This window comes from Aptenodytes forsteri, unplaced genomic scaffold (genome assembly GCF_000699145.1).
Source record: "Aptenodytes forsteri isolate BGI_AS27 unplaced genomic scaffold, ASM69914v1 Scaffold236, whole genome shotgun sequence".
Lineage (NCBI taxonomy): Eukaryota > Metazoa > Chordata > Aves > Sphenisciformes > Spheniscidae > Aptenodytes > Aptenodytes forsteri.
The window spans coordinates 4543772-4557077 of record NW_008794456.1 but is presented as its reverse complement, the minus strand read 5'-3'; the positions used below and the strand labels follow the sequence as shown (position 1 = coordinate 4557077).

The following is a 13306-nucleotide window of genomic DNA, read 5'->3' as shown; positions in this document are numbered from 1 at the left end:
CTGCCCAGGGAAGTGGTTGAGTCCCCATCCCTGGAGGTATTTAAAAGACGTGTAGATGAGGCGCTTTGGGACATGGTTTAGCGATGGACTTGGCAGTGCTAGGTTAACGGTTGGACTTGATGATCTTAAGGGTCTTTTCCAACCTAAACAACTCTATGATTCTATGTTGCAAAGGGGCTACATATTCTTGAAAATAATGCTAGTACCGAGAAGTCAATAATGCCACATAATAATATCAAGCAAATCACTGAGTTATATTTGTCTTCAAGAAATACAAGAATTTTTCATAGTACTTGATCTGTTAATGGGCAAAGTGAGATGAACATTACCGTTATTTTAATAAAAGCCCATTCAATGAACATCCAGGTTTCAATCATTAAGTTTTATACTCCTCATGGTAGAATAGAGCTATTTCAATACCATCCCTGAAGACTTGAAATTATCATTTGACTTTACACAATAGGTCTCTTCAGAAAGATAAGATACATAGTACTTGATCTGTTAATGGGCAAAGTGAGATGAACATTACCGTTATTTTAATAAAAGCCCATTCAATGAACATCCAGGTTTCAATCATTAAGTTTTATACTCCTCATGGTAGAATAGAGCTATTTCAATACCATCCCTGAAGACTTGAAATTATCATTTGACTTTACACAATAGGTCTCTTCAGAAAGATAATATACTATGTATATACATTTGTAATACAGACCTTTCAAGAGTAAATATGGTCTCAAGGCTACGCCTTCTCTATATGTCCTTTTCCCTATTTTAGTTCAGCATGACAAGCTCTTAAGTCTAGAGCAGCCTCTGACCAATACCAGACACAGTATTGTGAAGCACCTATTTGGCTTTTTACTTAATGGAAATTAAGATCTACCGTACTGTTAGTAAACCTGAAATGAAATTTACTTCTTGTTTCTCATGACTTGTGACAAGTAAACCTGAAATGAAATTTACTTCTTGTTGCTCATGACTTGTGACATAATACTGGAAACACCATTTTTAACATGCTCAATTTCTTTAATGAACTACTACAGTACAGTACATGCTCCTCTCTGCCAGTCATCCAGACATTTGCTGTGCAATCACCGGGATAAAGTTGACCAAAACTCCTGAAACTTCTATTACAGAAATGCTACCTCTAACATTTCAGCTACTACATAATTTCTCTTGCCTCTCCTAGAGAGGCAAGGTGGAAATCTAGCTGTGTCAATAAGGTCACTTACCTCGACTAACTTGTTGGCATGTTCACGGAAGACCTGAGCATACTCCTTCACTTCTTTCTCATTACCACTTTTTGCAGCCTCAATGAGAACCAGTAATGGGACATTGGTCTCCAGGAATGAATCCGATATATGATCCATTACTGCCTTCCGTAGCTGTGACAAAAGAAAGCAGACCAGTAAATAAAAGGAGAATTATCAATTACATTCCCACTGTATTCATTGGCTACTTATATTTAAACATTGATGTGTCACATCTCACAGCATTGTGTGGGAGTTTGGGCTTTATTCTTTCTTTCTTTATTCCACGTTATATATTTGCAGCAAGCATACACCTATCAAACACTTAAGGGCCTAGCTCTGCAAAACCCTCCTGAGATTCATCATTCATCACACATCTAATCCTACTGGACTGAATGGATCTATATAGGACAATGGTGATTACCCACATAATACATTGCAAATTGATGAGAATTGAAAGCTGCACACTACTTTAAAAAACAGTTCAGCTCACTTAAAAGCCAAATATGGATTAAGGAGCTTAACTTCAAGCAACCATTAAAAATATTACCCTGAATATTTCTAAGCCATCTCTAATTCCTGCACTGAATAGTATTCTACGCAGTGAGTATTTCATTTAGCACACGCCTTGTGGTTCGTATTCTCTTTCAAATACCTCCAACAGGTATAATCAGAAAACCTTTCTAAGCATTTTCCAGGACGATTAGAAAACATACTACAATTTATTCCAAAGGAAAAAAAAACAACACCCTGCAAGTTACCAAAGATTAAACACCTGTTATTTCATAAAAACATCTGTTTGAAACAATATTACTGTAAGAATGATGACACTAACTTCTTCTCTACCTTGCTAATAACCACTAATTAATGTCAAACTTCACTAAACTTTGAAAGACAGCCAGAAAGATGACTGAAATCTTAAGTAATTCTTCCTGGAAGCTTAATTGCTCTATAGGACTATGGATCAGAAACATTTTTAGCATGTTTTCTCCAGCTTTTTGGGTTTTAAGAATGAAAAACTGTGGACTCAAAAACAAGCTGGGAGCTATTCAGCCTGGAGTTCTGGCTAGCCATTAGTCTCCTTCAGTCATGCATTTTTAGTTAGATGAAACATCAGGAAAAGTAATTTTCTCTATTTTGCAGTCCAGACAAGATAGCTCTAGCTAGACAAGGTGTCATCAAAACACCCAATCATGCTGAGAGCTGGTATATTGTTAGACACTAAGTACATGATCCAAGATGCATTTCCTGTTTGACAGCAGCAATTGTCAGCTCTATTTGAATAAGGAGCAAGCAAACTTTGAATATTTCCATTCAATCCCTGAGCGGTGCAGTAAAAACAAGCAAAGCAAAATAGCATATATGGGTTTGCATATGGCATTCCTTTTATTTCTATTACAACTGAAGAAGCCAATATGTTAAGAACAGCAATTCTTAATTCCCCTTAAAAATTAATTCTACTCAGGTTCTACCTGGAAAGTATTTTTTCCAATCCCAAAATGATTAAAGGCACTCAGAATAGCTAACACAGTAATACATACAAACAGAGGGGGGAAAAAAAGACCAAAAAAAAAAAAAGAGAGAAGAAGAATATATCAGAAACCTGCCAACAGTTAGGAACCTGTGTGTGGTTGCTACTACCTATCACCTTGTCCTCCTTCTTCTTTTCTCTCATCAATCTGCTGATATCCACTTGCTGACTCTTATTTTATTCTTATATTGAAAGCTCTTTCAGACTGTCCTTTGGGCCTGTTTGCACAGCATCTTATACAATGAGATCCTTATCCATGAACAGTTTTCATAGGTAGCATCTCAATACAAAGATAAACACTAATATTGCTCCAAATATATCAAAGCATTGCAAACAAAGAAAAAATACACTGAGATGTTAAGTGTCAGAGACTAGTGTACCAGCATAGCACTCTGCATTATATGCCTGATAGATTTCCAATCACTATGTACATCAATCCTTCCCTAATAAATGAAGGGTTTCATCTATAGCCAGCATTAAGGGAGAAACACTGCCAGAGAGGGTTCATCTCATGTTTGCTTAATCACCCTCTGCAGATGTCCATCTCCCAACACTTGCTGAGAAGCTCTGCTCCCAAGTTAGATGTCTCACTTCAGGACCTACAGTTAGACTTTTTGAAGTCCATTGGACCGAAATATGCCAAACTGTGGCGTTTCCAAAGGAACACACAACAGCTTTCAAAATCCCATGTGGTTTCCATCTGTTCTCAGGGAAAATCCTTTAAAAAAAAAATCCACTTGCTCAAGTTCAATGCCTACCGTCCACTGCACTGGAAAAACTACTTTAAATGTTAAATGAACACTGACAGTTTTCTGTTTATATCGTTCCATAAGGAGGTATCTGTTTCAAAGTGTTGTGTTAAATGAACAAGCTATTCAATTTTTAATCAAGGTTAATGCAGTATTATAGATCCAATTATAACAACATGCCCCATGGAACTAAGAAAAGTCTCAGGACGTTTAAGTACGCAGCTTATTTTCATCAGTATTAAATACCTTCAGTCTACAACCACATACTAGAAATCCATAAAAAAGGACAGTAAGAGCATCAGCTGACCAGCAATTTGGGGTTTACCATTGTAAATATACAGTAGAGTTATATCTGAAGAAAAATGAATGAATAAAATGGATATCTTGTTTCTAATGGTAACTGTATGTTGCCTTCTGCAGTTCAGAGTTGCAGTAGCTGAAAAAAATCTGAGTTCTGACTGTCACAGGTTTGATAACTAAAAAATTAACAAATTCTATTTTCCCGTGCTGTGTTAATCATGGATGTCAGTAGCATATTTCTGACCCCTCATGTAAACACGCATTATAATTCTTTAGAAATTGGTTATCTGAGTTTTAGGATGCCCTTGCATTGAAGTTGAAAGGTATAGTTAACGGTTTTTATATACGCAGGAGACCACAAATTTTGCTATCCATCACCACAGGCTATAAAGAGTGACTTGACAAAATCATTTGTTAAATGTGACAGGAGTATGAACATAAGACATTCATCCAACAGCCGAAATGTGTATGTGACAAGGTAATATTAATTGCACAAGACAAGACATTTAAAAGTCTTAGCTCAGCATTACCAGTCTATTTGATCCAATTAGGGCTTTTCATCAAGGTAAATAACTACTGGAAAACTAATCTTGTATGTTCCTCTGCATACTGCAACAAAGTCCAGCCAAAGTGATGGCTTATGCATCCAGACATTTTACTGTTTCATACAACCAACATCAGGAATGGGAGAAGTCTGTGACTTGAATTTAAATGGTCATAAAACATGCGGTGAAAACACATCAAGTTTTATTCTAAAAACAGTATGAGATCTTGCGCTCGTACATACATTAACAAATGTCATTGCAATGCCTTAATTTACCCTGCATTCTGATGTAAATATTATGACACAAACTATTACTCATAAGACAATGCTTTAGGTTTTTTTTCCCCACTGAATTTTTAAGTTAAAGGTGACTTCAAAGTGTGGGTAGTTTCCACTACATGAAACGCCATTTGTTACAGGAGAAAGCACATTAAAAAAAAGGTCTTGCTTAATTCATTTTGTCATGGAGAAAACTTTATTAATTAACATATAGCTAAAAGAATAAGAAGTTTGCCAGAGCAGCAGAAGGGTATGAAAGGAAAACATCAAGGCCTGCAAATATTTTTAAAGTATTGAATAGCGTACCACAAGGCAGATTTAATGTCTTTCCAGTTCAGTCAATTTAGTCAGTTTATGGTGCAGAGTCAGTTGCTGTTTTTGATAGCATCGTGTTCTACTGTTCTAAGCACTATTTAGGGCTGTTTTATCATTGTCGGTTCACAGCTATAATTGAGCTCAAAGAGGTTAAACTGCCCACTGAAATGATGTTTTCTGTGGCTATATAACAATTTTAGAACCAAAATGTCTTACTGTTACTTACAGTCTAGTAAAGAATTAAATGTCTAATCCTGACACTGGAAGGTAAAGTCTCAGCAGGAGATTAATGACTCCAACAGATTGTTAAACTTTATAAAGACTGGCAGTATAAAGCTATCTGGAACAAAAGTTTACCGAGGAGCACCTTATTCACCATTTTCTATTTAACATGCATTACAAGCTGAGCCCAACTCCAGTTTGCAGCTGCAGAGCGCTCCCAAACAGGCATTAATTTAATTGAAAGAGATGAAAATAAAGTCTTCTCCACTGCAGTTAAAGTGTCTCCTCCAGTATATTGTGAAATTGAGTTCTGGAGAATAAGACAGTGACCATTAGAAGCTACTGCAGTAGAGTGCTGAAGAGAAAGCCTCAGTCGATTCTGCACACTACAACCCATGAAGATGGGACCAAAAAATGGTAGATTGGGGGATGTGGACGCTAATGCCATCAATTATGTCTTGACAGATTAAACAGCAAAAAAGATTAACATTTGAAGCATGTGTCACACTTGGACACTCAAACTACAGATTTCTGGAATATACTACATAAAAATATTTAAGATTTGAGGCTAAGATAAAAACTCAGGAGGAAATGCTCTTACAAAGACTGATCATACTTCTTCATATATTTTTCAGTGTGTGAGTCTTCTCTCTAAAGAGCAACTTCCCCAGTCAGGGAGAGCCTGGGGATGAATTTACTAATGGAAAGCAACTTGAAGTGACAAGTTTTAACCAGAAATTTGAAAGACAATAAGACATGCAAAACAAGTTCCTCCTAGGTGTAGGTCACTACAAAGGATTCCTCAAAATGGCATATGGCCAGAAGCACAGAAGAACTTAGTTACCAAGTACTTAGGTACCTAATCCTCACTGGTTTTGTTTTTGGTTTTTTTTTGGGGGGGGGGAGTGTTATCATTTTTTGTGACTTAGAAATTTTACACTGCCTTTTCAACAAATATTTTTTGGCAAGAGCGAGCCTTGGGCTTGCTAACAACATTAGGGCAGTTACATAAAAGCAGAGAAAAATGTATAAGCTTGGGGGACAGATGTCCACATACCCCCCAAATATATGAGTATTATCAGGGCAAGAACTCTGTCTTGTTTCATGTCTGGATAGAATAATAAAATCCTAATGCCAATTGGACTGCTTGCATAGTACCAAATATTTATTATTTCTACTAATAAATAATGATACAGGGCTTTAAAAAGGTAGAGGACAGTACAGAGATTACCATTGAAAAACGTTGGAAAAACAGGAGGACAGAAATACAGGCAGGGACTGAACAGTCAGTGAAGTCAAAATAATCCAGAAGTCAAAGACAGTGATTAACTGCCGCATTCTGTATGACCTGGGAGGGTAGAGCTGTGACAAGAAGAATATGGAAGGATGTTGCAGAACAGGACATAACACATAGGAACAAAGAAGAAGGGAAAGATTGTAGGGGGTTACCCCAGCAGAGAAGAAAAGGGATAAGACTTTGAAAAATATCCTTGTAAAAACTGAGGAGGACTGTAAATTATCAAAAATGTCACCCAGACTGCAAGCCTAGAGGGTCTGATGCAAGAGAGGAGAGAGGTGTGACAAAGAGGAGGGTAATGAAGAATAAAAATCATGGATTAAACATCCACGGATTAAACAGAGAGCCACAACACTTTGTGTATCTTCATGTACTATCCCAGGCTCTGTTGAAATATTTAAATCAAGTAGGGTCGCTTTGGAGCTTTATGGTTTTTATAAAAACAGTAAATAAAAAAAATAATTGGGGACAAAACTGTTCTGAGGAGGTTAAATAGCTATTTGGTCACAAATGGAAAGGAAGTTGTCTAAGAACCCCCTTCATGAAGTTATCCTCACTATGGTAAGCGTGCATAGTAATTTCACTTAAAAGCAGTTAGATCCAATAAGCTTTAAAGGGTTAATAGAGTAAGTGCTACATGTATCACACTCGTATTCCCACCTACCCTAGCTGTGTGAACAGGCTGGCATACTAAATATTATCATCAGCTTCTCTAAGACCTAGAGATTTAGCTCCAGTGAAAGCTGATGACAGCTGTCTTTGGTAGACCTATCTATTGGAGTTCCAGACAATGGCTGAAACAAGATTAAAAATTGATTGGGTTCTGCAAAAATGGATTTCTCATCATCCTTTCCAAGAGTCACTCAAAGTCACAAACTGATCCTGTCCCATGGACAGAGGTGATTGATATCTGATACTATCAATTAACATCCATACCTTCCAAAAAAGCCCTTACTGCAGTGAGATCAGAGCCTGTTTTTTTTTCTTGGGTTTGGTTTGTTTTGTTGGGGGTTTTGTTGTTTTTATTCTTGTTTTGTTTTTGTTTTGTATTCTTCCCCTTTGCAGTAATTTCTATAAAGCAAAAACTGAAAACAAAACTTTTTGTATTTCTGGTCGCTTAATAACAGGTAACATTAAAGACATTTTATAATACTTTAGAAATAGCGTTACTGAACAAAATTAATGTCAATTAAGAAGCAAATGTAATGTTGAAATCTCATTTGGAAATTAAATTCTACGTACTTTGTCATTGCTCATAAATCCATTAGGAGGACAGAACGACAGAAGTCTTTGGAAAAGGACCATGTTTTCTCTACATTTATAGTGCTCCTTACCTCATGCTACTGCATTATTGATAATGAACATCAAAATTTGAAGCTGTCTTTATGAATCCAAGCTTCTATAAGTTTCTTTAGCTGATGTGACTACTGGCCATTCTCTGGTTGACACTGGAGAACAGTGAGAGCTTCTTTATGTAAAACTATCATCAATAGAAATTTCTTGGAGTAGGTTTTTGTTTGGGTTTTTTTGTTTGTTTGTTTTATTTTGGTTTTCTTTGAGTAGCAAAATTATACGCTTCTGTTGAACTTCTCCTACATTTACAGTGTCTCTCATTAAAGAGTTTTAAAAACTCCATACTTCTTTCCCTGCAGTGATTACAGAACTAGGCATCTTCTAGCCTAAGACTCATTATTTGAGGAATAATGACAAACTACGTTCAGTAATCTACTTTAACGCAATATAGCTGTCACTGAGTTTTGCCTCATAATTCCTCACAAGCCACTTTGAAAGGCCAGCCCTCTGTGCTCACAACTTCAGTCAGTTAAAAAAAAAAAATCAAGTCTCTATTTCAAAAAGCAAAAGCAGCTATAGCTACTACACTCTCTGGATTTTGCCAGACAAAAATAATCCATCATTACTTTTATGTTGCAGATCAAACTTTCCTTCATTTGATGAAAATGTTACACACTGTAGCCTTACACAAAATTACCTGATATGGGTATAGTTTCCTGAAATATGGCACCATATGTGCATCAGTAAACATTATGTGTAGAGTAAATTAAACCAAGCCTTATAATTAGGCAGTAAGGAAATTACTGCAGAGCTGAAGAGTAAACCAGCAGTATTAAAACACTCTCCATTTCCTCTGAAGCACTTCAGAGCACCATAAAAACCTCAATGTCACAGTGATAAACATCTAGAAGAAATGCATTTTGAGGGAGACAAAGACACGTGCATCCAAATAAGTTCAAGTCAAAATCACGATCAAGTGCAATTTAAATAACAGTTCATTGCCTCTAACTTTTTAGATGAGATTTTTAGACATTTTTCTAACACTCCTTTCCAAAAGTAAATACACCAGTTAGTCTATCAAATGGGAGCAGAAAAAAAGTGGATGCAGTATTGAAGAGCATGCCAGGGACTTACAGTTCTTTCAGTCCAAGCTGGTGAAATTCAGAGTTTGCCTACTTCTGTTGCTTTAAGGAGTGCCTATAAATTCAGTGGAAGCTGAAAGAGCAGAGGACTTTACCAAGTGGAGCACTACTATCTCTGCTTTGTAACCCAGTACTACACAAGACTCCTGTGTAATACCTTTGTACAAGCTGCCAGAGAGACCCAGTAAAGAAGTACTGATGTACACACAATGCGGTGCACCCGCACTGAATGAATACAAGAAATAAACAGGTAGTGCTGGCACAGAAATAAATCTGTATTAGCATTTGATAGACCACTTTCAGAGAGCCAGCTTCCAGATTTCCATAATCAAGAGCACTAGAGTCACTGCAGGTGAAAACATAACCTGTTAACAACAAGGAAAAGGTGATGAGCTTCTAATGAGCAAGGGCTGATGCCACAGGTGGCCTTAGGTTCAAAGACATTTAGATTGACTTACAGCTGGCTCCCTTTAAAAAATGACAACATTTTGTCAAGAAGCATTTTCATGCAACAGAATGAAGCAATATCACCAATCACACTGCCCTTTCCCTTGGCAACAACCAATTCCTCATCCCTGGTAATATAGCATAACCGTAGCAAGACTCCTGCGGACCATCTATTTAAGTACAACCTTGCTTCAACTTTGCCTTTGCAATATAAATCTTTAGTAAACATTCACACAAGACTAAATTTTGACCTTACAACCTTCTTGGATATTCTGTTACTACTTAATGCTTGCATGAAGTTTTGCATCTTCAGAGCACTGTATCAACTCTGTTACAAATTCTCACAGTGTATGTGAGCTAGGTAAGGTCCATGACCCCCTCTCTCTGTGTTTTTAGTTCTCCTTAAATTATACAGATCTTGAATTAAAAAAAGCCACCTTCAGGATTTATAACCTTAACCAGCGCCCTCTTGTCTGCAACAAAGGGCACATCAGAACCTACTGTTATGGTAACGAGAAGCAGAGCTTGCTTCCCTAGCCCTCCTAGAAATGCACCTATTGCTGCAGCGTTGACTGGCTCTACAGCTTGAAAGTAAAAGGACTGTTCACAGAAACATACCTTTAGCCTCCTGTCTTTTGGCTGCCTAAATTAGGAAGCAGGTCACTCATGACTCCCTATAGACAAAGAAAGTTGAGCTTTTCCAAAATATATCCTTAAAACCCCAAACCACCCTCTGAAAGTGAACTCTCTACTGACTGTATAAAAGATTAAAGGAAAACCAGCTTCCTTATATTAACACCCAATTTCCATACTTGACATCAGCTGGTGTGAATTCTCAGGGCTCTCTTTTTTCTCTTCCCCCTGCCCCCTCAATACGAGTATTTCTTTGGGTATGCTGTTCAGCTTCTCAAAGGAGCAGAAAGGAATTGGTTGTCTAATATCTATTAAGTTTCATTAGAATGGGGTTCACTGTTTTCATCTGAAGATTTTAGTTTTGTTTTGCTTTCTGAGCACTCATACTTCCCTTGGGCTTATATCTTAATGTACAGGTGCTGTGTACCTCTTAAAGCTGGTGCAACACAGAATATCTAAGTTGAGGCAGCTTCACCTTCAGAAGCAACTTTACTTTTCTGTGTTTCAGATTATTCTTCTGAAACTGGACAGTAACTCTTGCTTGTCTTCATAGAGCATTTTAGGAGGGAAAGAGGGTAAACAAAAAAATTAAGTCAGTAAATCATGATTCAGGGCAGCAAGATTTAATTTCTAGGTGCCGCTGGCCCTCCCTACAGCATTTGACAAGTCATCTGGTCTGTATATGACACAGTAGCTTGGCTGCAAAATGATTATGATAAAATTTCCTCGTTTGGAGGGGGCTCTGTGTTTTCTTCAAAGCATCTACATACTGTAAAGAAGCAAGCTATGCACATACTTGAAGAGAGAGAAATTTAAGTCTACAGACTGAAAACATTATATAAGTGTCTATCCATAATATAATTTGCATTGTATGGGTTAGATGTGAAAAATCTGTTCCAACGGAACACATGTTTTTCAGTTTTAGGTGTCCCTTTAGTCTAATTGCATGAGCTAATATTCATGGTTTTTTATTCTGAGAGTCTCTCTAGAGTCTACGTCAATATTTGGCAGGTTTCAAAGTGCTAAACAATTTTTTTTTTACCGCCAATAGCATTCATAAACAGTAGCGATACAACTTAATCTAAAGTGGAAGCGACTGACATAAAGAGCAAATGGAGATACGCAGCCTCTCAAGAGCTAGAAAAGGAAGATATGACAAATAAACCTAAGAACATTATGAAGCCCGTTATCTAATTCAAACTGTTGTAACCCGTATTAAAGAAAGTACACCGAATTGTGAGTACTTTCAGAGCCCTACAAAGTAGGTAAAAACTGAGTATCATCAAGAAGTTCTCCCCAAGATCTTTGTTTTACCAAATTTGCATGAATAAATTACAGGAGGCATTTGTCTCATCAACCTTTAACCTTTTAAAAGTTGGACTTGTAGCCTAATATAGCTACTGAAACAGTACTATCAAGGACTAAAAGATGAAGAGTATAATAATTGTAGCTGTGCAAATGAAGGGAGGTATGTTAGAGAATGTGGCTGATAACAGACTAATAAATACTAACAGACTTTGTAAGTCCACCAAGTGTCTTACAAAGGTATTTGTGAGAACACAACTTAGCACAAGGATAATGTAAAAGAGCAATCAAAAATACATGAGGGTCATGTGAAAGGGTGTATTAACTACATGATACATAAAGAATTGTTTAGAGGTGTAGAAAGGGCAAAAATTCCTTGGATATATACATTTTTTTTTAATTTAGGCTGCTGCAAAGTATGTGACTGAACAACTGTGAGTGTGTGGCTGATAGACACCACAGGACAGTTGTTATTAATATTAGTTTATGGCTAAATGGCTAAACCTGATCCTGAGTACCTAAAAGTGTGTCACCATTCCTAGGGTGCTAGTAGCGGCTACTGGGCAAAAGCAGACTCAGAAGAAGCAATCAATATCCTAACCTCCATCAATGTTCGTAAGAAAGAGGGATGCAAGTCATCCAACCCAATACAGAAATCGTGGAAGTGCCTATCTTTCACCTTTGAGCCTACAAAGTCGCTGAGATTAAATAATCAACTTTTAAATGACAAATCACAGCCACACATGAAGCCCATTCTTGGAAAATCATATGGGAAAACAAGCTACATGTTGCTGTAGAAATCATATTGAAGGGTTTATTTACGGATAATAGCACGCTATAATTATACAATACCAATATTACTAGCAAAGTAGCACAGTAGGGGGGCCTAAAATTAAATACACCTTTGAAAATTTGGAGTGTTGTTGCAGATAACAGAGTAAAACAGAACAGGACCATAGTCTTGACCATAAAGGCTTTTGTTGCTAGACTGGTTTTCTAAGGAAATGAGGCTCATTACAGTAATTCTGTCGATTTTTTCAAATACATTTTAATCTGTTGGCCAATTTTAAAACCATCTGACAAATAGAAAAGGTCTTGAGGATGCTAAATAGCTGAAGTTTGATGAAAAATTGTCTGGGTATGAGAACAGCGAGCTGAATTAGAGTCCTATAGAGGGAAATTTGTAATACGAAGTCAGTAGCTGGCTGGCCAGTGTACCAACACAGGCTGGCCGACCACCGTGCAGGTACCAGCTGGCCAGTTGGCAGAGCAGATGACAAAACCAGCCTCACATCTTCATGCATTTCAGTGACCAGCCTGGAGTAACAAGTGAGCTACAGAAGAAGAGGTAGCAGCAGAGAGGAGGGTGGATGTGAGAAAATAAGAAAAAATACGAAAATCAGAGACCATGAGAACAAGCACAGGTATTTCGAGTCCAGAAATGATGACAGCTTTCCATATTCAAAATCACCATCCTAGCTACTAACCGTGTGTAGCTACTAACAGCATGTTGATGTTATTTTGCTTTTTGTGGTACCTGCCCAACAGGCTGAACTGGATTACACCCAACAACACATAGTCTGTGGTCACTAAACAATAATCAGATGATAAAAAAATACCTTTTGATACTGCACAAATAGACTTAGATATCTAACAATAGCATTAATTTCTACCAGACATCCACTCCATTAAAACAAAAGCTCAGGACGCCAGTCTAAACATTCAAAGTATTTATCGAAATGGAAGTGGTAACGTAGTTATTTCTGGACTTTCCACTTCACATTTCCTATTAATATATTTTATAATAAAGTTTTGTTGCCTAAAACTGCAAGGAGAGCCAGAAATCCTACTTTAAGAAAAATACAGTACTTTTTAATTTTTGCTTTATTCTACTTCGGAATGAAACCTGGAAATTTCAAAATTATCAGAACACCTTAAAATAATGGAAAACATTCTTGACAATTCTAAAAACATATTTTTAATTTTCCATATTTATTTATAT

General features: G+C 37.0%; 1 protein-coding gene across 1 annotated transcript in view; it reads right to left on the bottom strand.

The window, feature by feature from the left end:
- LOC103908339 (catenin alpha-2) overlaps positions 1-13306 on the bottom strand; it is a 490379-nt gene that overhangs the window by 107635 nt on the left and 369438 nt on the right. Inside the window, 1 exon segment of the mRNA XM_009290697.2 lies at positions 1230-1382. Within this exon segment, the coding sequence (XP_009288972.1) occupies positions 1230-1382 (153 nt within the window).